The sequence below is a fragment of the Haemorhous mexicanus genome, chromosome 2, assembly GCF_027477595.1.
Source record: "Haemorhous mexicanus isolate bHaeMex1 chromosome 2, bHaeMex1.pri, whole genome shotgun sequence".
Lineage (NCBI taxonomy): Eukaryota > Metazoa > Chordata > Aves > Passeriformes > Fringillidae > Haemorhous > Haemorhous mexicanus.
In genome coordinates, this window is record NC_082342.1 from 106,907,603 (window position 1) to 106,932,858 (window position 25,256).

The window sequence follows — 25,256 nt, forward strand, 5'->3', positions numbered from 1 at the left end:
CTTTCAACTGTGAGCATCTAGGAATCTTGGGTGCTCCCTTCCCCTTCAGGGTAGAATGTCACAGGAGGGTCATCCATGGGATTGCAAGAATAGGACCACAAAAGAATAGTAGCTTTTTTAGACAAGCCTTTCACTTGGGTGGGATGGCAATGGGGAAACAAATCTGAGGGCCCTTGGTGTTACTTCATGCTTTAGACTTCAGGAAAATTAAAAACCAGAAACCCAGTCTGTATGAGTGTTTTCCAGAAATACATACAAAACAGAAATAGCTGCAGAATACAGGATGAGCAACTCAGAAAGAAAGATCCCCTTCTCCAGCCCCAATTCTCAAAACTCCAACAGTCCCTTGTAGAATGGCTAAGCAGTATCATGTTTATTAAGTGACACCAGAAGGTTAATATTTATAAATAAAAACAAAACATGAGAATTACAACTGAATGCCCATTGCTACCATGTATGTATTTTATCTGATGACAGAAAAGGACAGTTTTTGGCTTTGAACTCTATGAAGAATCTATGAGCTTAGCTCCTATTATACACTCTAAAACTTAAGCACTTTATCTTACCATGGATTGCCTTTGCTTTTTGGAAAGTAACTATAAATCAAATTCTAGCATAACATGGTTAGTTAACTGCAACAACTGCAGGCCAGGAATACAAAAAGCAGCAAAATTGGCAGCTTCTTTTAACATTACATTGAGTGCAGTGAAAAATAAAAAACTGATAATCAATGCTACTAGAAATTCTGTACCTTCTTTTTTCATAATATCAAAAAGAGACTATCAAAGGTTCTGGAACTCTGTGTGCTGTAACATTACCATGATGTAACATGAACATCCTTGAGAAGGCTGAGAAACTTGTCCACCAGTGGGACACAAAACGGCCCCAGGATATTGTCCCAGCTGGGCTGCATGTACTCAGAGGCTCTTCGTTGGGCATCACTTTCACAGCAAAAGTAGTCAGCACAAGGTGTGACAATGTATGGAATAAAATAATAATTGCCACTTGAAGCCTAAAATAAAAACAGGAAGAGTTTAGAACACAAATGAAAGTGGAAACATACTTCTATATACACAGAATCTTCTGCTGACAGAAAAAACAGCTAGAGTAGTGCTGCTGAGGTGTAAGAAGTTTTAGTGCACTGTTTAACACAAGATTTGCAAGGAAATTTGTGTGGAAAAGTCACAAATATTAACAAAGCTGACAAATAAGGGTCCAGGTCTGTTAAGTGGCAATAGAACAAAACTGTACAATTTTTCCTTTTAATGTAATGCACGAACCCTAGTAGGGTCTGACAGTTACCAGCAGATGTTCTGTTCCCAAATTTTTGGCTTCAGAGACGTACCTGCATCCTCTAAGCTCACCCTGTGCTAGGAAAGATATGATGCAGAGCTCCCCACAATGAGAGAAATACGGAAACAGAGACACTGGAAGGATTTTATAGAGATGTTTAATCCAGAGGAGCCTACAAAACATCTGCTGCATGCTACCATCAAAACCTAACCAGCCAAACCACAAAACTTTGAAGTGTTTTGTAACAGACTTCATAGGACTTGTAAGATAAAATTCTAGAAGTAAAACCCAAAAAAACTTAACATGCCACAAAAAATGTGTAAATACAATCAAGGTGCTGAAATGGATGAGGACACAAGAAATGGCCCCTCAGAGCCCAAACCCAGAAAGTTCATAGTTTTCAGCCCCTGAGCAAGACCCCAGAAATCAGACCACTGTGAAGGTTTCAACAGCTGGGAGAAGCGCCTGGATCCCATTCCAGCTATGACAATTCTTTGCTGTTTAAAAGGAAGGTGAACATTGTATTTGAGAGTAACTAGATGGGAGCACTGAGGCAGAGAACAACATGATTCACCTGCCATGACCAACTACCACTGCGTTGGAGATACCACAGAACTGAACGTGTACAGCAAAATCATAGCTGTCCTTTTTTCACAAACTACAAGGATGTAGAAAAGCCACAGCCATTTATAGTCACCTTGAACAATGGGAGAAGGCTGAGATCATGAAAAGAATGGATATGAAGATGGCACATTTTTGAATGTATTAGTAAACCTGACAGGAGAAACAGATTGTTCACACGAAGTTAAAAATGTAGGGCATGCAGATACTAAAACTTCAGATAAAAAAACTTGTATCAGTACATTCTGTTGCTGATCTGAACAAGGATTTAGAATTTTAAATTATTTCTAACAGATAAAGATCAAGTCATATTCCTTCCTTACAAACCCTAAGTTAATTTATCCCTGCTGTAACAATATAATTATCTGTTGGATTGTTATCTTTACTTCCCAGCAAAAAACTCAGAACTGCAACCCAAGCCACCAATATGCTAGCACATTTTTGTCTCAGGTTTATTCAAATAAACAGTAAGTTCACTGCAACACAAAAGCTGCTTGTCTATAAAGTCTATTCTTAAACCTTCAACAGCAAATTAGCTCTTCCTGCAATGAAAAAAGCCCATCCAATTTGAAAGGGTAATGTATCTTGAGATGCAAAGAGCTGCAGTTATCTATTGAAAAAGCAATGAAATTTTCAGAAAAATTAATTACACATGTGAAATACTGTATTAATCTTATCCTCAAACACTGTACTGTTATCCAGCCAACATATCATCTGACTTAGATTTCACTATGCAAAAGGAGACAAGAAATCTATGCAATTAAATGTTCCTGTCTTCTAGCTCTTCTGTACAATATTTACATATAATAAATTAAAAAACCCTTCCATATAGACTGTGTGGCCTAGGAAAGTCTATCCTATCTTCATTATGTAAAAAAACAGTCCATCTACTACTCTCATGCTAACAAGAATTAGAGATGGTTGAATATATCACCCTTGCTTCATTTGACATTCTGTTCAGGATGCTGGTCTCTGATACCAAAAGCTAATAATTTTGAAAATTACTGCCTTGTCATACACCAACTACTGCTTTTTAAAGATAATGAATAAATGGCTTAGGTATATGTAAAGTAATGTATGTAGCAACCCTACCTGCATACACACATATCTATAATATCTATAAACTATTACTTACTAATTGTAATAGAATTATAACTTCATAGCTTATCAAGACTATATGATGAGTTGGTTAATTTCAGGATTAGAAGCTAGGATATTTTAATTGTCTGATTTGGGGAAATTTTAACTTAAAAATTACAGCCAAGCAGACCAAAAAAACCCGCCAAACTCTGAATAGCTCATCTTCCAGCATATAATGCATGCCAGCACTGAAACATTTGTATTTAATCACAACATTTTAAAATCACAAAACAAGCCACAAATTTAAGAACATGGAAAAAAAATCAACTGAAAATAATTGCAAATAAGTTGAGAAAGGGACCTGTTCTTCAGGTGAAATAGTTCAAGGAATTAAGCAGAAAGCCATGCCTTTGCTGAGAGGCTGAAAGAGTGAGGACCACAGAAGCCATTTTTAGGGTCTAGGCAAGCCAGGCCAAAGGTAGAGTGGTTTTTATCTTAAAATATTTTCCGAATATTTTTTTAATGCTGTTAAAAGTAAACTTTTGATCTTAATATAAACAGGCTTTTTAGATTTTACTGGTGAAGTTATTCTGGTGCAACTGTCAATTTGTGACAGAGATGCTACACTTGAATTAAAGGTAGGTTTCCTCCCAGGTAAGTAACACTGAGTAAAAATCTCTACACTTTCAAGGAGGGAATTATCCTGCCAAGCTAATAGCACAATTATTTTACTTGAGCCATGCTATTAATTTTGCCACTCACTCAAGTACCAAGAATGCTTACTCCCCCTCACTAAGGAGTTAGAAGGAAAACACAAAGTAATAGAAAAGGAACTGCATTGACTCCAAGATAGCACAAACTCCTGAGTGTTCAGGGAGTTTAACTCACTGTTGTCTCAAGTGTTAGGGTTTTCTGTGACATCACATTCCTACCCATCTTGCCATACAGGCATGTATTGGATTTGCATGGCCAGGTTTTGGTAGCAGGAGGGCCTTAGGAGCCACAGGAGTGGCTTCTGTGAGAAACTTCTGCTGGAAACTTCCTCCATGTCCAGCAGAGCCAATGCCAGCCAGCTCCAAGACAGATGTGCTGCTGGCCAAGGCTGAGCCAATTAGAAATGATGGTAACTCTTCTGTGATAACAGATTTAAGAAGAAGGAAAAAAGCTATTGCACAGATTTAAGTGCAGACACATATGAATGGAGTGAGACTACAAGAGAGGAGTAACACGGCAGACACCAAGGGCAGTGGAGAAGGAGGTGCCTAGATGCTGGAGCTGAGATTCCCCTGCAGTCCATGGAGGAGCCCCACATCAGAGCAGGTGGATGTCTAAGAGGAGGCTGTGACCCCATTTGAATCCTATGCTGGTGTGGGCTCCTGGCAGGGACCTGCAGACCTTTAGAGAGAAGAGTCCAGACTAAAGCAGGTTTCCTGGTAGGCCTTGTGACTCCATGAGGGACTCACACTGGAGGGAGCAGGCTGTGCCTGAAGGACTGCACCCCATGGAAGAATGACCCATGTTGCAGCAGTTTGTGGAGAACTGTTGCTTGAGGGATGGACTCACGTTTGTGAAGCTCATGGAGAGCTGTCTCCCGTGGGAGGGACCCCACACTGGAGCAGGGAAATGACTCCTCTCCCTGAGCAGTGGGAGAAACCACCTGTGATCAACTGACCATAAACCCCATTCCCTGTCTCCCTGCATTGCTGGGATAGGAAGTAAAGCTTGGAAGAAGAGTGGGGGGGTAAGGGGTTTTTAAAGTCTTATTTTACTTCTTATTATCCTGCTCTGATTTTATAACTAATACATTCAGTTAACATCTCTAACTCAAGCCTGATTTGCCCAGAACTGTATTTGGTGAGTGACCTCTCCCAATCTTTAACTCATGAAGCCTTTGTTCTATTTTCTCTCTCCTGTCTGGCTGTAGAGGGGAGTGAGAGAGTGGCTCTAATGGGTGCCTGGCATCCAGCCACGGTCAACCCACTACAGTGACTAAGATATTATAAACTTCCAAAAAATATTTCCTCTTCTAAAGCTGAATAAATGCAGTGTTTTTTATGTGAAAAGTGGGAACAGATATTACCACAAGACAAACACTTTAAATTTCTGGGATCTAGCTTGCAAGGAACAAGTACTCTAATCACCTTGAAGGAAAGACCCTGCCAAGCACTATTCTTAAATCATCCTTATTATTATTATGTTTACATGTCTAGAAACACAGTGAAAGAAAGGCATATCTATTCAACAGAAAGCAGACTGAAAGTGATACATACTTTGCCTATTAGATTACCACTGTGGTACTCAGGAGGTACTTGAACACGAAGAAAAGCTTTGAGGTTGGCAACCTACTCCAAATTGAAATAAAACAACAAAGAGGAAAACACCACCACAAAACAACATAAGAAACAAAGAGACACACATGACACATGAATAAAGAAATAATTAAAGAAAGAAACAACAAAAAATGAATATAGATATTTGCAGCAAGACTATATTTACAAGGCAAAGAAAACAGTTCAAACAGTTGTCATTTCTCTTACCTATCTTATCTTTTGGATTTCTCTTATTTATATGATTTATGTCTTTACATCTCCTGTGTCACCATTAGGATGTTTTCAGGTCTTATTTTTACGAACTTGTCAGATTCATTACCTGATTATTTAACTTTAATCCAATCACCATATATTGCTTGAAATGGTAATATTTCCATAAAAACCAATGTTCACACAAAAATTTTCAAAGCCTCTGTTTTCACTATCTAAAGTAACAGTGGCATATTTCATTATTAAAAGCATTAAAAGTAGCATTTATTTGGTTACCCATTGCCTTTGTACTATTTTCCACCCAAAAAGAAAAATTACTGAATTTAAGATTTTCCTGCTTTTTCATTCTGTGCCCTTTTACAATCCCTTTTGACACTTCTGCTACCTCAGGCCTTTTTAGAAATATATCATTAAAAGACTCTATCATATAAACTTTTATACATTATAAAAATAATCAGAAAATAAAAAAAAGAAAGCAACTCTGCAATAATACTTCTTCAGACAATTAAGTTTATATAACGTAATCATATTTCAGAGTCTTGGCTCTCATTACAGTCCATGGGGGCTACTTAACAGGAGAATATGAATCCAAGTGCCAAAATCTTTCTATTTAGTTTTCTTAAATGTTCATTGCCTTTAAACAGTATATACAGTCTAATTTAAATAGCTACTGAAACCTCTGAAGAAACTTTCTGCCAAGTACAATAAAAAAAAGATTTTTCAACATAAAAATTCCTTGTGGCAAGGATAAATTGAAATCCAGTTCCCTTTAGATCAAGAAGAATTTTTGCTAATGACTCCTCCATGGCCCAGACATTATTCACTGCTTAATAAAGAGCCGCTACAGGATTTCATGAAAAATAACCATTTAAATCTCTAAAAATACTTCACCAGGCCCACAGGCCTAAGTATACAATGATACAAACCTTTTGGTTACATAGCCAGCCTACCTTCCTTTAAACACCTTCCCTGAATGCAATCAACAGGGTTATTAAAATTTCTTCAGGCATATTATAAACTAAAGAACAAATAACTAGTACTTCTCCTTATGTTCTGTACTTGGGATAATAATTTTTCCATAGTGGAAAGCTCTAGTTTGTATTTTCAATGCCTCATTCAAAAAATTGAATGGATAAAAGTGTGCATCTCAAATTATGTGCAACCAAACCTAGAGTTACTGCCCAAAGGACTGCACATTTTGCTTCCTGACTTCAGCAGTTTTCTAAAGCCCCTTGTTCACTCTTTTCTTCACCTAATCTTGAACTCTTTTTATTTATAATCTCTTAAGATCCCATAGCAGCAGACGAAATTTCCTTCCTTAAAAAAAAAAAGTCAAGGATGGCAAAAAATTTTGAATCAAAATAGAAAAACTTCCCAATGGATTTTGTCTATTACATTGGTCTGGGGAAAGATTATTTTTTTAAAAGTATTTTTTGCTTTTGAAAATCCTTGAAATTTCATTTCTCCAGTAACCCAATGTTTAGCTGACATCTAAAGAAACTCCAAAGCACAAGCATTTTCCATAAGTAATTTTCTTTCCTCTGTCCTTCAGTCCATTATTCCATAATGGCACCTGTTCTGCAAGACTGCATATTTGCCATCTATTTTATTGATAATAATTTTGACAGAAACTAGGAAGCTGTGCAATCTTTATCAAAACTAACAGAAATGTCCTTAAAGCTCAGAGGAGCTCTACAGAAGGAAATCTAACTGATGGGACACAGAATCTTGATCTTGCATTTCATGCCAGGGCAATTCTTCCTTGGGAACTGAACTCCCATAGATAATAATTCTTTCCTTTCACATCCAAGTATGCAATAAATTATCAATACAGAATTTTAACTGCTTGTTTGGGGAAGTCAAGGAGAATCACATTCTTCATTCTTATCTGTGAAAACTGCATTCCTGGATGGTGGAAGGAAGGAAATTCTCCTACTCACACTCTTTCTTCAGACAATAAGCTATTAAATCTCTCAGGCTCCCACCACTGCAGCTGTCTGCTGTATAATTTTCACTGTTAGATCAGCTGTACTCAGGCCAACTCTCAGTTGAACTGCTGACTTTTTTTCTTTGCATTGTTTTCAGCTTCATGTCCAGTTTGCTTGCTCTCATCTCCTCCTCAATGCTGAACTGGAAAAAAGCTTTCTCTACAAGCAAAATATTCATTCTCTTCAAGGCTTTCTTGTGATACGCAAAGGAAATCGCCTCGATGACACACTAGACATTCACCTTCTCTGCAACTTCAACATGGCTCCACATCTCTCTGCTAAAATTTTTCTGCACCTTTGTAGATGATGCAAGATTTGTAGGATAAACAGGAAAGGTGAGAGCAGGGAAACCTCAGAGAAAGCTCTGAGCTACAGCAACCAGTCCAGAAAGTCTCACTCTTGCTGCTGGAACAAAGGTGTGCCTGGCAACAATCTGAGCTGTTCCCCTTTCCTTACATACCCTGCAGATGCATGGCCACAGAGCCTGTAAACCATGGAGAGGACTTCTCCTGCAATGATACTCCTGTGGCTACCTCTGGGCTGGAGGAAGGCTTAGGAGAATCTCTCCTCTTTCCAGCATGCCTCCAGCCCCTGATAAAAAGCATATTTAAGCTCTACTATTCCACAGTTACAACAGAGGCATATCCACATTTTTCACTCAGGACAAGTGAAAGGAAAACACAAAGCTCTATTACAGGGGAATTAACTATTGCATCTAATATTCAGCAATTAAACTGAAATGGTTATCTAACTATATATTTGACTGGATATAACAAATTCATGCCAATTATGTACCTACTTAACAAGCACAGCAACCTTGATTAGCAATTCACTTCAAACAAGACACTGCCATACAGTTGTAAAATATTTAACCAAGCAATGAAGCAGTGGCTCCATACTGGATCAGTGGTAAACTGCAATCCTCTCATCACAAGTCACTGGATTTGAAAGGAGGGGAAGCCAACTGTCTATTTCAAGTCAACTTCAACTTAAAAAAACACAGTTTTATCCTGTGAATTACTTAGCTTGCTCATGAGTTTGTTCTAATTTCTGAATAAAAAATACTGATAAAGGAATGAAATATGGGAACACATTTATCTAATAATAGAAGGTATGAACAACTTCAAATAACAGAAAGAAGAATCCATACTTGGTTTTTAAAGTCATTCATTTTTTACCTCACTGTGTTTTACTCACATTTTTTTTTCATAATTTAAGCACTTGAAGAAAGTGGGTTAGAAAATCCCTTCTTTTTAAAGGAGGAATCAGGATCCTAGCTTAGGGATGTCTCCCTGCCCCTTCTGCTAGCCACAAGGTGTTTACAGGTCCAATTTCAGACCCCACCATAGAAACCATGTCACTGGAACCAAAGCTGAGTCAGGAGAGGTTTGGGTTGGATATCAGGGAAAGGTTGAGCAGGGTGATTGGGCACTGGAACAGACACCCCAGAGAAGTGGTCACAGCAACAGCCTAACAGAGTTCAATAAGTGTTTGGACAATGTTCTCAGCATATGGTGTGACTTAGGGATGTCCTATGCAGGGCCAGGAGTTGGACTCAGTGGTCCTGGTGGGTCCCTTCCAACTCTGCATATTCTGTAATTCAATCTTCTCTTCAGTGTGAAGGGAAATACCCCCCTTTCTGGAGAAAGATTCTGCCAAAAAAAAGACTGTAGGCTGCTAATCTGATTGCACTAGGTTAAATTTGCCACCCTCCCCTTTGTTGTTTACTCCATGTCTCGTATTACCACCAAACAGCTCATTCACAATTCTCCCTCTTGCTCTGGAAGGGAGAACACAGGCTCCTGAAATTTTGGTCATCTACCAGTTGATGGACAGTAGCATTCACAAGCAAATCTGCCACACTGAGTCCCCCTTCACAGAGCCACAGAGCAGTAAATGCAGTTCCCACCACACAGGTCAAACTGGTTCAAAGATGCCTGAGACAGCCAGGAAGGATGACCTGCATTTACATGTGCTAAACCTGATCTATCTTTAGCCTATGTGGAGCACTGTGGCCAAGTCATAACAGCAGCTCAAAATAAACTGCTATGACTAATGCATTTTTTTCTTCCAGTTCTCTTTAAAATTACTATCAAACTCTAAGACCACTTTATTATTTTAATCCTGCTCAATACTGTTTAGAAGAAAATAAAAGTATATGGTGAATGGGAGGAAACAGAAAGGATAAATGGAAGTAGAAGAGGTTTGAAAAATAAGTCCTCCTCAAAATAATTGTGCAGAGGATTTAATGAAAATAATCACTGACATTGTGTGAACTATGGCAAAATATACAACTATATAAAATATCGTGGCATATTTCAAAAAGCCTTAATAATTCCTACATTTTATCTTGTTTCAAACTTATTTGTTTGGCTTTATTTGCATTAAGTGTAAGAATATTTTTACTTTGGGAAATAAGCTTTTCTAAGAATTAAGCATTTCTAAGTAAATCTGTGAATTTTTAAGTTAGAGGACAGGTATACAGAAGCCAAAGCTGTTTGAGATACAAAAGCAAACTCCATTAAGGCATCACAAACATCTACATTTGCACAAATGGGTGATAGTAGTAGAGGGAAAGAGAGACTGAATTTCTGAGTTTATATTTGGATCTGTCAAACTACAAATAAAACTTATATCTACTGGCACTTTTTTACAACTTAGAAAGGAATTGATAACGAAAAGTAGCTTTAAAATCTAGTGTTACTTTGGAGTGTCAGCAAGTTTTCCAAAAGTTGGAATTATAGATGGGTAAAACAACTGCTTTTAATCATACAGAGCATATGTATGCTTGGGAGCTTTGGTATTAAAGTTGCTTCAAATGTAGGATCTTCATTTTGTGTTTAAAAATGAATGTGGATTTAATACTTACTGTGTTTTTCTGAGATACCATATCCTGTGGGGGAAAAAGAAGATAATAGAAATGTTTATTTGTTTTTACTGGGAATTATTATTTCCAATAAAAAACACTGCTATACATACATACATATATATAGGCACACACACACAAATGTGCTCTTCACAGGATAATCCAGATTTCCTGCCACAGTAAATTCCCAGTAAAGGGACAGAACAACATCAAGAACAGTCTCAGCAGCTCAGGTTAGGAAAATAATTAACCATTCAGTGAAGAAACCTACATAAAGAAGTATTCAGAAAATGAAGAAAGTTGTACTTAGCAGTAACCTGAGTTTCTCAGACTGGGCACACCCAGTCACACTCTGAGCATTTGTGAGACAAAAGCATTCAAAGCTGGAGGGTTTTTCTCTCTGAAAGAGTATCCTTCACATACCTAAGCCCCTTTGTTACACAGATTGGTACACACCAACACATTCCTTCTGCACCCTAATTCTTCTCACCTCAAAATCTAAGGACAGATACTGAAACAATGAAGCAGATGATAAACTAATGGGCATGCAAACCAGACCTCAGAGACATCTAGTTGCTGATAAGTAACCTCTTCTCTTGGGTGATGGGTTACATGTTCAATGAACACTGCTTAGTCAAACTAAAGAGATCTCCAGGTAATCCATGCTACAAATATTAGACATAGACTTGTTTCTAATCAAAGTTTTCAATATAATTGAATTAAATGTGCTCTGACAACCTGAAATGATTCTGCTTGAGCAACTTCATATCTCACAGCCTGAAGTCCACTTGGACAACCACTGCACAGGAATTATCATGCCCATGCACCCACTTCCTCAACAACAGGCAAAAATATCAGGAGGCATTTAAGAGCTCTACAGATATGACTCTTTTGAAAACGAGATTACATATTCTTTTATATCCTCAGAACTAGGTTGTTTTGAAAGAACATTGGTGAAACTGAAGAGACAACTCTTGGGACAATTTCAGGGGGGCTCCTTAGATAAACTGTGTAAAGTTAGGTTGCTAGAACTTCACAGATCTTCAGCAGAAGTAACAGCAGTAACATCAATGCTGCCTTTACAACACTCAGACTCTGCACCACTTTTAAGAGTGTGCACAACAACTTAGGTCCAAGTAAAGTAATACAATTCTGAACAGAAGTGAACAAACCCTGAACAAATTAGTCATAAACTTCAGAAAAAAGAAACATCATCAAAGGGTCAAAAAGTTACTAAAACCTAAATGGAATTTCTAATTAGCCTAAACTCCTTAAGCCAAATAAAATACTTCATAACAAAAGCAATGGAAGGCTTAGACAGATGAAATATTATTACATATCTGGAAATTAATGTCTATCTAGCTAAGCATGTATCTCCCACAGAGCTTTATCTACTGCAGTTAAATCTTTCTCAATAGGGAGAAATTAACTCTTCTGAAACCATCCAGCACCTATGACATGAAATGTGTCATGAACTGACACATTTTTTGCTGAAATACCTCATGAACAGTCCCTGCCTACCTTCTGAAGTATTCATTTGAAAGCACATTTGAATGCTACCAGCACTGAACTGGGGCTTGACTGCTGAAGAGATACCAATGATAAGAGGAGCACTGCACCCTGTCTCAGTGTCCAGCTTAAACCATTTGATACACAGGATCTCTCCTAGCTGGTTCCAGCAACTTAAATCACGTCTTACAATCCCATCTAAGATATGCTATAGGCCCATTTAGGCCAAAGGGGTTATGCAAACTGAGGGACAAGTAAGATACAAGTGCCACTGACAGAGCTCCCAGAAGAAGAAAGGGGAAGGCAGATAATAGTTTTTCTGGCCTTAAGTGACCTAGTCACATTCTGGTGTTCCCCAGTCTCTAGACTTGAGCATTACATTATTAGAAAAAAAGACTTAGAACTCTCAATGCAATGACTTGCAAGAATCAGTCTGAACATCCAACCACAATGGATGTAATCCTGGAGATTCTTCAACACTCCAGTTACGGAACAGGAGCTTCAGTATGTGCTTGGTACGAAGTGCAGAAATCAAAGCCAATATGCTCATTGGGCAGAAACAGAAAACAACTAGCCTGTGCTTCCCAGACTTGTGCACATTCTTGGCAGAATAAAGTTGATCAGAACATCTGAGCAACAGCATAAAAAAAAGATAATGTGTTAATGAAAAATTAAAATGAAGTATTTCATGGCAGTCAGGTATATTACCAGCAGTGGATGAAAAGCTGTATGCCCGCCCACCCTGATTAGATGGAGGAAAGGAGGACACACCAGTAATACCTTAGTGTGTATCCATATGGAAAATCTCACTGAGCAAAGGGTGTGACAGGCTCCAGCTCGGAGTTCTTGGGACTCCAGGCCACTTGGAATGTGAATGCACATGTGGACCACCACATGAAGAAAGGAAGTATGGGTTATAGACACATGAGGGCAAAATCAAAGACACTGAGAACAGAGCAGAGGAACGAGAAGCCATGACAGGACAGAGCTTTTCTGGTGAAAAAGGAAACTTAAAATTCTTACAGAATCAAGAGAGTTTGGAGAACTCCAAAAAGGATTTTTGGACACTAATGGTGCAGAAAAAAGTGAAGTAGCAAGGGGCAATAACTCAAACTAAGGAAAAAACAACAAAGCATGAACAATGCTTGTCTCACTGAAGGTGGCAAGAAAATGGATCATATTAAAAGCAGCAACAGATGATACAGAGGACAAAAGTCTAAATGTGAAGTCTAAATGTGATGTAAGATAAAGAGAACCTGCACTGAAAAAGGCAGAAACATCCACAATATATGACTTGCATCCAGAATAGCAATTTCAGGACTTAAGTGTATAGCATGTATTATCCTACTATAAAAATGAACAACAGCCCTCTAAAAAAATTTGGTGAGGATGTATTTTCCTATCTTCAAACAGCAATAAAAGGAGATTCTAGTAGTCTTAGCTAGTCAGCACCTAGGGAATACAAACTTCATCTGACAGAAGTGCTTACATAGGAGTAGGCTGCAATACAGCCCTTGTTCAAGTTATTATTGTACAGGCAATAACTTTTTCTTACATGTACTCTAATTAAAAGAGGGAAAGGAAGGAAAAAAATCGGACCTGTACCCTCAATTCCAAGTCTAACTACCTGAAGCAAAATCAGTACAGATCTTGTCTTACAAAATAATCATTTATTTATTCTATTATTACTGTTTTTACAAATAGTTGCTTTTTCTCAGCAGGATTTAATTATGCAGCTATCAGAAGTTACATTAAATGTAAGTTTCAAAAAACCACAAACATTCATAGGATCGGGTATAAAGATATTTCTGAAATGAAGCAGATTGTGAAGTAAGAGCCTTACTTTGAGAGACTGAGCAGTGTCAGCATCAGTGTCATGGTAAAGAATAACATTATTGGCCATGTCAAAGCTTTCACGAACGCCAAGGTGGTAGAACAGTGACGGTTGCTTGGAAATATCACTCATGTCCACAACTGCAACATCTGAAATGAGAGAAGTGGAAAAGAAGAGAGAATGCCAAAAAAATAATAATCTTAAACCAAATTTCCATCTTACATGAAATTCAAAATAAATCCTGAAATTACACACACACACCGGACAGACCAAGTCAACATTTTCAATTAAGGGTCATTTCCTTTTGAGAGAAGTAAATTTTACCCTTTATATAAAAGGTAAGAGCCACTCATGAAATTATCAGTGTTGCATTAACTGGGAGGCTGAGTTTATCAATCTTGCTTGAGGTTTTGAAATCACAGCATCAGGAATGCCTGGGTAAAAAAGCAATTTTGCACTTGCTCCCTGAGGCCTGACAGCATGAATACCCATAGGACAGAAGTTTCAAATATTCAGGATGGAACATCTAAAAATAATAATGTAAATTAGAAAACCAGGGAAAACTGTGACACCAAGGTAATTTTAAGAGGCTGAGGTCTGAAGAATGGTTAATTACTAAAGAGCAGAAAAAGAAATTACTCTGAAAATTGACTCTAAAAAGGTACAAGCAAGATTTTCAAGATGAGTGGCACAGCAAAATAAGGGAATTCAATCACAAGTAGCCACAGCAAGACTTCCACTGCTCTTCTTTAGTGTTCCAGTCAGAAATGAAAGTCAGAAACACAAGTAAGAACATTTACATCTGTTCAAGAAGAGCTGTGCAGAGAGCTAATGAGAAATATCCCATATTATGCAGAACAGCTGAGATACAGACAAAAGATTCTGAGTTCGCCATGTTCTCATATAGACCTAAACAGCAATGCAGGAAGAAGGGGGAACTGGAGAAGAGGATGCTTAACGCTGAGTTTTTATTTCTTGATCCTTATATCCTATATATTCCTAAGAAAATTTTGCTTTAAAATTTTTAGAGGTCTGTATCTATATGTCTGTCTGCTTTCACCACTTTAGGATACATGGATGAACTGAAGTCCAAAGTATTCATAAGAATAGAGCCTTAGCATTGAAACCACAGGGGAGTCTGAGGTTCAAAACAGATTCCAGAGACTCAGTGCAGCTGGGCAGTAAATTCTGTATCTCTGAAGGGGTAACAGGCAGTGCCTGGCGCATACGGGGAAAGACAGAAAGGTGAGCTACCAATAAACAAGAAATCTAAAAGCAGGTCTGATGGCTGAGACCCAAATGCAGCAGCCAGTTAACCTTGGCTGCACCAAGGTTACACATCACAAGAATCAATACTCCATACTTAGTAGGCAGTTTCTTGGAAAAACCTGCCACAAATATATGCTCCTGTACAATTCCATCAGCCTATTCTGACACACCACATGGAGCTCAGCCAGTTCCTTGGATTACTATGAGACTCCTGTTAAAGCACAAGGAACATTTTGAGTCTGAAGACCTGCTTTAAGACCAAAACATCACTGTTCAGGAGCAAAACCAAACAAACATAAAAAACCCCAAACCCCAAAATATCCCAAACCCCTCAACAAAACACACAAAAAAATGCAAATGCACCTCCCTCCCCAACCAAAGAAACAAAATCCCAGGACAAAGTCATGGCATAAGAAAATCCCCTTATTCATATAAAATTCAAATCCTGCACCATCTACAGATGATCTTTCCAGTTCCAGTGTTTAGCCAGCTGTCTGCAGAATTAATAAAATTCTCAGTGTATTGCACACCATAGCATTATGTAAACTGAAAGAGCCTGAAGAAGTAAACCCCAGCTCCATAAACTCAACAGAAACAAGATTACCCCAATATTGCAAAATCCTTTTGGAAAACATAAATTATCTACAGAACAAATTTAAGGGAAACTAACAAGCAGAGTAAGAATTAAGTACCATTAGCAGCTTGGATGGTTTTTATTGCTTGCAAAAGAGCGTTTCTGGGGAATCAGAGTACTGTGAAATCAAAATCATCATCCTGATAAGGGAGCCCAGATAATGCAGTGTCATAGTGCACAGATATTGCATTTTACAATATGATGTGAGCAATCATTTGTAACAGAGTTCATTGAAACAGGGCTATACACAGCTCATTGCCACATCTGGTCTACACTGAAATTTGTCTCCTGTTGATTGCTGCTCCATAGCCACGTAAGTGGAATCAATAACACATGAAATGGACATAAGAACAGAAATAAGCACCTCCTTTTAAAAGGGTAGTTATTCATACCTTAGATATTAATTCACACATGATAAAAAGATTTATGAGAACAGGTTTTCCTTGCTTATTCACACTTCACAAACACAGATGTGAATAAGATAAAATAAAAATAAATAAAAATGAAGAGTAGCAGAGATGAAGATGTATCACAAAAATATGCATGCATGCTAAAAAAAAGTTCCAGGGATATAACTGAGTGGATTCAGTTTGAGGATGGGAGTCAAGGAATGACATGGAAGTCAATGGCAGCAGACAGAGGCAGAGCATCCAACGCACTCCTGGCTGTGGGCTAGAGCAGTTATGAGAAGCTGCAATCCTTTGGAGCTCTCCAAGTCCTCCTCCAGGAGTAGCAGCAGCAGGCTTGGAGCACGGAGGAAAAAGATTTACTTACAAAGCAGCTTTACTAACGTGCTAGTGAAATGCAGCACAAGCACAGAGGGCCCATGAAATTAATGCAAATTTGGGCGGAGAAAATATGACCCACAGTAAACACTTATAAAAGCAGTGGATCCCTGGGATGCATCCAGTGCACGGGATGCTGAGAGAGCAGAGCGCAGTGTCACCTATGGCTGGGTCTAAGCACACTCCCCAGAACTACTGTTCTTAGGGGTACATCTGTCTTCTTGGAGTAAGGCAGTTTTGTGAGTCATGTAATGAACAAAGCTAGTATGCAACACCAAAAATATTTCTGTTTCAGTTATCTTGCATTTTTCTCACGATTTACACTAAAATTCTTCATTTAAAGTTCTTTAAAAACAAGATATGTGGCTCTGCATTTCAACCATGCATTTAGAATGGCTGATAAGAGAAATTTCCAGAGACACATTAAAATAAATAACTTCAACACTAGTATGTGCTTTGCAAATCTTGATTTATGAATAGAAACATAAGTCAATCAGAGCTCATTCTCAACTCCCATTCTCCATAACAAAAGAGCCTGGCTAGCCAAATGTACTTCTGGACTTCCCTTGACAAATTTAGGTTCAACCTTCATTACAGACAGGGGTGAAGCAAAAGCCAATGGCAATTTTTATCAAATCTTATCACGCATGAGAAATTTTATGCGATAATGAAATATTTCACACAGGTCTAAACCACCAGTGGAGAGGGTTTCCTATGTTCAGAAGGAAAAGAGCAGGGGAAGGTACAGCCCCTCGGGAAAGACAGAAGGCTTCCAAGTGAAAATCTGTACAATGCATCCACCAGATACAGTAGAGGCGTGGGGATGTGCTTAATGTTGCATATGACCAATTTCAAATTATTCTGGAATAGAATATTTAAACTTATGGCTTCTTTTCTGCATTAGCAACTCGCGTTCAAAAGAGCATACCCATAAAAATGTGTTCTCCCTCATTTCTTCTTAAGCATAGCATATATTTTCAACTCAATTTATTCTCTAGTAGTTGCCCATGAAACTATTTTCATCCTGAAAGTAGTCAATTTTTGTCATGAACCCAAAAACTGATCTCAACTTATTATGTGATTGCAATTCATTTGTCTAGGCTTTTGTTTCCACTGTAAAATGATTATGGTATCTGTGTATTTGTAGGGCATTAAGGTAATTCAGAACTATTGCTTATACAGTCTTGATTAGGTCTCTGCATTGTTGCAGCAGATGGTACATAATTCATTTCTTATATTACACTTTACATATTTTAACACTAGTGTGTCTCACGAGAGCAGAGACAAATAACTGTGACAACTGAAATGAAGATTAGAGATCATTAACTGTGGTAAAATAGGAGACTATGAAACTAATAAGTAATTCAACATGGAAAACATTATTAAACAGGTTAAGACCAGAGGACTAATTTCTCTATCTTGAAATGCACCTGAAGACAACATATAATTAATGATCTAAAGAAATCACAAGTCTTCACACAGCTTTTTTTATGATTTATGTTAGCAAAACCAAAAGAACAATTTGACAATTTTGGGATCTGTAAGTTAAAAAGTAATACACAGAAGAAAATGAAGACATAGCCTGCAATATGCTGATAGTTAAATAGAATCTAGGAGGCCTAACAGAAGAAAAAGGTCAAAAATAGTCTGCACTGCTTTCAACTTCTAATCTAAGACTCACCTCCATACAGCCTTATCCATGTGCAGAGCAAGAACCTTGCTCCATTATTTCAGATTCATTATTTTTCAGCATTTGGAACCTTTCTATACATAACAGATTTCAAATATACCCCCCAAACTTAATGTGATAATAGAAATCTTATTGGAGGGAAATGCAGAACTCAGCCCTTTGCTATTCACTAGCACCCTGCAAATTATGAACCTTTACACTAGCATTGCTTCAGTTGATTGGCTACTTGCATCATAGTCAATAAGTAAAAAAAAAAATGTAATTCCTTGAATACCAGTGAAGAAAACTGTCAAATTCTTCAGAAGAACAACAATACTCCTAAAGAAATTAAAATCCTTAATTCAGAATACACATTAATTCTGATGTCTGCACAGCTCTTTAAAGAAGACGATACCAAAGTTTTCACAGGGAAATAATTATGGTAAAACTTGGGGTATTTGAAAACCAGGAACCCTTTGCAGCTTCCACTTCAGCTAAAACAAAAGGCACACCATCCCATACTCCCAGAAACTGGGAAGCTCAAGGTAATAAAGCACATTTGTAGCAACTACCAACAGAACTGTTGAGGTGATTTTTTCAGCACAGTTTGTTACACCAGCAAAGTGTCAGTGCCCTCCATTAGATCCTAGGCACAAGCCAATGTAAGTGTAAAAATACTGTCAACATTTGTGATGATATTATGGCTCTCATAATAAATCAAGTTTCATTTAAATCTTACTGCTTTATAATCCTGTAAAAATCTGCTTACTTTTCTCAGAAAAAATATTGTTCCAATTACAATCTAAAGCACCAAATTAAACCCAGATATTGCCTTAGAAGCTGAAAGACCCAGGAGACAAAGCTCTTTTTTAAATTTAGGAACTTCTGGTATTTCAATTCAACTTTTTCAAGTTTGCAACATTATAGCATGAACTTTGCTAACTGGTTTGCTAGAGGGCCAGAATTGGTAATAAAAATAAAAACCAACAAATCAGTAATGATTTGTCCTGCAATATAGATTTGTACATGTTATAATCACATTAAACAGCATTTTAAAAACAACTTTATATATTTCAGGCTACACTTAGATTCTTGTATATTAAAACCAAGTGCTGCACTTCTGTATAAATACTAAAATTAAAATTAACTGTAATAGTTCAGAAAGCACCTCTAAGAAAGTAGGTTTATAAGCTGCAATTTTTGCAAAAGAGTCCTGGAGTGGCTGGAGCCCTGACTGCAAATTCCAGCCTACTGCCTACCTCAGAACAGGAAACACAAGCATGCACACTGGATGTTTGAAATCTTTTGATGCATGGAGGGCACTTCCTTTGGAAAGGGTGTTTAGTTCATGGGCAAAAGGAAGTGATTCAAAGGACAGGAAAAATAAGAATTAAATTAGGTATGAATCCTCATATTAGTGTGGGAAAAAAGATTTCTTTCTGTTCACATATAGTAAGCATGGAAAAAAAGTGACATTATCAGGTTTTATTAATGACACCAACCACAAACAGGAGAAAGAAAAAACTTATTTGGCCAGTATTTAAGTTAATTCACTATTTTAAATTTATTGTTAGCTTGAGAAGATAACACAGAGAATTCCAGTTCTAGTACATTATCCATATACACAGTCTGACTCTAAAATGAAGCAAATGCTAAACTTAGTTATAACTTATTTTTCACAGCTTTAATGGATTTGTCAAGTGTTTTGGGAACTCTGAAAACCTGGGCATCAAGTGGCCAAAATTCTGAAAGGTGCTTTTCCATGGTTTATCTCTTTGCTCAGGAAAACACAAGAAGTGTAGTAAAGTGGTAATTTCAGACTTGTGCTCTTTTAAAAAAATAGAGCAACACCTCTAATTTTTGTTCTCAGACTGAGATTGTCATTTGCTTTTTACTAATTGTGCCATTACATCTGAAACAGGCTTTATGTTATTAAGTGATTTACTAAAGAGAAAGGCCACCGCACCCCAAAATGTGTCACTTCTCCTCCCACCAAGCAATATGGAAGGCAACCACGTAGTACCTAACAATTATTAAAGCCAGCAGTCTTAGAACCACAAACACAGAGGGCAAAGTCATAGCTCTCTTTTGCATTTCCTCTTTTTTATGTGTCAAGTCTTGCTCTGGAAACCAATTTCATATCCTTCCCTGAGAAACTGCTCTGCTCAGTGAATGTAGCGAGTGCTGAAGGTGAACCATGTATTAGCTGAGCAGAACCAGCACTCTTGACTAAGGAAAGTTTGCTGTTAAATAACTTTCCTGAAAGGACCAGGCAAATCCTGAGCTCTGCTATTACTAGGAAACAAAAAATCTTTTAATTTTTCAGACGAGCCTTTCCACCACCCAAAAGCATTGCTAACTGTAGCAATTCAAATGATTGCTTTGCTCCACTTACACAACACATTAACACTGGCAATGTCCCACCTCCAGAGACAATTCTGGGAACAGCTGTGTTAAGCAAAGTGGGCCAGCTGAGCTTTGTGGGAAAGCAGACACATCATGTAAAGGAGGAGGAAGAGGAGGAGGAGGAACAGCTGACAACTGAATGTGTTTCTAACCATAGCATTTGGGTGATGCTACAAAGTCCTTTCATGTGGCCCAGCAAGGCAGCTCCTCCTTCCTGTGCACATGAAAAGTTTGGAACACTCAAACTCAATCCTCACAGCTCCCAGCACAAAAAGCTGAAATAATGCAGGTTTTAAACTACCAGAATGGTTAAAACTTACCAAGAAAAGTTGTAGTGCTTACAGTCTGAGAATGGTTAAAACTTACCAAGCAAAGTTGTAGTGCTTACAGTCGGAAAGTGGAGGTAAGAAAGCTGGAACACTTTTTTTTCCTGTATAGATAACAGGAGTGCCTCATACAGCTTCCAGTGAAAGTCCTGGGAGAACCCCCAGTGGCCTGAAATGGCACAGGAATGAGCAATTTTTGGACAGCCTTGCTGCAGGTGATGAAATGTGAAGTGCAAAGAAGCACAAAACAGAATAACCCAGTGTATCAAAAACAGAGGCACATGTAGCTGGAGTGAAACTAGTGATGAATGCAACCAGCACAGAATGCTGGTTGTACACAGAGCCTGACAGCATTTTAATGTAGATAAAGAATACAAAACCTGTACTTATTTTAAATATTTAGTGGAATCATAACTAGAGAGAAACTTCTTGTTCTTGAGATCAGTTCTCACCCGTAATCTTTTGTCCTTTTGATTTCAAATTCTAGCTTTGGGAGCATTAGAAAATTTTAGTCTTAGGCTATCTTAGCAATGTATGACATTATAACATTCACTGTCAATTCCTATCCAGCAAAATCAACCCTCGGATGATACTGTGAAAATGAGACAATCATGCAAAACAACAGAACAGCTAAGACTGAGGGGTCAATGCTCATCTCTGTCTTTTTTAATTCTGAACAAAATTCTCCTTTCATACAAACAACTCCACAACAGGGTTACATTCAGACCTGAACATTGCAGCCAGTAATCATGTTAGTGCTGTGGTGTTACTTTACAGATACTGCATCTTTCATCTGTCCTCTGGTACACGGAACACACACTAAAAATAGAAGTAGAACATATTTTTCATGCTTCAGTGGCATTTATTGCAACTCAGGAGAAACTAGTATCTAAAACAACTCATTTTTCTAAAACACGACAAAGTATTTGTGCCATATTTATAATTAATACATATTCCTTAATAGCTAAATGTCTGTTCCAAAAATTACATCACCCAAGAGACTACACTTTAGCTGAGAGGAACAGAACAAATTACAGCAGGTGAGCGACACTGCCAGTTCTAGGAATTGATCTGTAGCTTGAGTTCTCATTTATTTTTATGATTTGGAGTTTTAGATACATTATTTGAAGCTTTTCAAATTTTTGCCCTGAAATTGCATTTTAGGAACTATTCTGTTAAATAGAAACAAGGACTCTTCCAAAAACCTTTAACATCAAAAGCTTTAACATTTTAGATACTTCTTAAACACTATTAAAATCACAGCAGAACTAAGTTTCAAAGAGGGCAAGACACTGTATTAAAAGAACAGGACAATCCTACTGATCTAGAAAAGCAAAAATTGTGCCAATAGAATGCCTATGCTTATTATTTCTCTAACAGATCTTCAGGGAGAGTCTTTTAGAGTTTGCCAAATCAGAATACAACCGGCATCCACAAGAACTGGCACGAGAAGAAAAGTAATGCAGTTAATGTAATACAGTGGCATCCAAGCTCAGAATGTGTTTTTAATGCTTTGCACAAGTATGAAGAAGAAAAATATTGTATGATTGGAAACACCTGATAATAACCTCTCTCAGAAGATAAGACCAAAAAGTCATAAATTGTGCTTTTTTTTTTTTTTTTTTTTTTTTTTTTTTTTTTTTTTTTTTTGCAGTTGGCAGTTTAGGGAAAGAAGGAAACAAAGACCTAATCCTCAAAGAACTCTTCTTGAAATGTTGAATTGTAGAAGTTAGGAAATATATAATTCACTGTAAATAGTACATGCCCAGGCTTAGAAATTGCTTAATATTTTCCATGACAAAGCTTTGCTTTCAGTCCTTTTTAACTTTGCCAGTCTTTGCTTCAGGTTGTTGGGTTTTGTTTCTTTCTTTTTTTTTTTTTAAAGAGATTTAATTAAAACCAACTCAAGTCATTTTGAGACTGCATTGGAGAACTTATTTTTCTGGCCACTGTTAAAAATCCTCTCATGCCAAATTAAGCAGCCTTTCAAGCACCAAATCAGAAATTTGTCAGCTGGGTGAAGCTGTTTGGAAGTAACTCCTCTTAGCCTCATGAAATGCTGCTTGTTCCAAAGCGAAGTTCTGGGCAGTGAGCTGGTCAGAGTCACAAGGGAGATGTTTGCTCTCAGACGAGCCTGTTGTCACTGCCTCCATTGTCAGCACAGAGAGAGCAAAAGCACTTTTCCAGCCCCATTCCCCATATCTGTTAGAAGCTAACTTCAGGAGATCAACTGCAGCCCAGAAGTGCCACTGCTCATGAGGGGAGTCCAAGCAACTGCAGACACCCACACTGAAGCTGTTCAGTGCCCCTTCCACAGAGCCTCACAGCTCTGCTTGGAAGGATTTCATTAACCATTAAGCCATTCCAGACAAGAATTATATAATCTCAGCAGATGCTTCCCTGGATGTGTTCCCACCAGTTAACCAACAAAATGCACAGTGGAGGACTATAGATCTTTTCTCATCAGTACTTTACTCACATTCTCTCTACCTGTGAGAGAGGAAGGACTGTCACAATTCAAATCTTCACCTAATATTTCCAGGGGTTTCTCAAACACCTAACTCTTCCTTGAGTTTTCCATAAATATAAAGTCATTAATATAAAAGCTAGTAATAGACTTAACTTTCGGGGAAGATGAAACAGGAAAGCCTTACAAATATGATTGCCTGGCAAAAGATTTTGAGAATATAGAAACTATAAGCGAGACTGAAATGAAAGCAAGCTTTGACATCCCTTAGTTACTGAACAACAGGAAAACAATGGTGTGGCCGGCTGAAGGTAATCCCCTTTTGATGATACAAGACCCTCTGCAAGCAGGCAGGTCCAAGGGTCCGAGCAGACCCTGCCAGCTTGGGAGAAGAGGTCTGAAGAGGAGTTTTTAGGGTTTAAAATGTAGCACAGTATGGTAATGTAGTGATTCTTACAGGCTGTATGTAAATGCTATAGGATTTGTATGTTGCACTAGATTGGTTAGTGAGAATCAGAATATTCAACACAGAAGATGATTTATTGTATTGTAACGCGAACTTCATTCTCTTGCTTTCACTCATACTCTTGCTCTCTTGCTCTTACTTTTCTATGCTCTTAGCTCTTGCCTTTTACGTTATTACCCTCTCATCCTCTCTCTTCTCTCGGGCCTGCTCCGAGCTGCAGCTGGCAGCTCCCAGCAGGGCCCTGTACCCGCGCCCTTTGCAATAAACTGCAAGTTCCACGACCTGGCTTCAGAGATCTCTCGTCTCCGTCCATCCCGACTGTGCTACCCCCGTCTCGCCTACACTTAACCTTCTATTTTTTTTATTTTTTTTCCTTTCATACCGTAGCTTGTGAGGTCCCAGGAAGAACACAACCTCAAGACTGAGGGAGTTAAGTCACAGTAGTGTGAGAGGTCAAAGTCGAAAAGATAACGTCCACACACACTGTCTCTAGAAACGCACAGCACAGACCCCTTTACACAGCCTCCCTTCCTTGAGGAAGTATTGTAAAAATTTACCAATTCTGGGACCACAGCCACAGATCATTAGCTAACCCCAATCATATCAGGTGGATGCTGCCAAGATCTACACATTGGTAAGAAATGCATTATAAAAGTTGTGCACAAGAGATCGATATTTATACCATTTCTTTGTAAAACTACAGTGTTCAAGATCCCAGGTTCGGAACTGAGAGAGATCTCATTGCTTGCATCTTAGGCTTTTCAGTGGTTTTGTGGCTCAGACAGATGAATGCTTATTGCTACCTGCAACTCCTACCTCTTTCACATGATCCACTGTGTCTCTCTCATTGTCCTGTTCTCCCCTTATCCATCAACCTATCTTTAAATTGGCAATTTCTGGCTAACTCAGTGCTAGCACAGCAGCAGACAGAAGCTCTGTCACTGTAGCTAATCAGTCCTGTGAGCAGTATCAGCTACCAGCTTCACACTATTGTCCTGGAAAAGTACTTGAAGAAACTGTTAAACTTACAACAATTGAAAGAAATAACAGCTAAAAGCTTAATTTCATGACAACTCACTTTTTACATATTGTGTATCAAAAGACATATGCATCTGTAACTTAAAAATCCAGTTCTGTAAATAGTGAAAAAGACTCTAGGTTGAGATGGTACACATCTCTTAGAATCATCCCCACTGAATTATAATCATATTTCATGAGTGCCAAAATGAAGTATTGAGATTTAAAAATTACTGTTATTTAAACCTTGTAAACATGCACCCATCACAAGTAAAACAGGAAAAAAAGACTAATTAAAGCAATTTGCTATTTCAGGTTGACATCAATCACTTGACCACGTACAGTGTAAAAAGCAAAAACTATTAATCATTACAAGTTTCCAGATAAACAATCCTTCCTTTATATATACTGTGAAATACTCTTATCACAGACAGACAGATAGATAGACAGTGATGCTGGCTAACTAACTATAGTTAAAATACACTG

At 37.9% G+C, this 25,256-nt stretch overlaps 1 protein-coding gene across 3 annotated transcripts in view; it reads right to left on the minus strand.

Annotated features, from left to right (window-relative positions):
• The window catches only part of MAP3K15 (mitogen-activated protein kinase kinase kinase 15), an 81,232-nt gene that overhangs the window by 41,829 nt on the left and 14,147 nt on the right, over positions 1-25,256 (minus strand). For 2 of the 3 annotated variants that reach the window (XM_059839857.1, XM_059839859.1), the window contains exons 2-5: positions 13,741-13,880; positions 10,392-10,415; positions 5,265-5,336; positions 819-1,012 (exon numbers count right to left, since the gene is read on the minus strand). In XM_059839857.1, coding sequence (XP_059695840.1) covers positions 819-1,012; positions 5,265-5,336; positions 10,392-10,415; positions 13,741-13,880 — 430 coding nt within the window. The remainder of the gene's footprint in view (positions 1-818; positions 1,013-5,264; positions 5,337-10,391; positions 10,416-13,740; positions 13,881-25,256) is intronic. The other variant, XM_059839858.1, reaches the window with a different exon arrangement.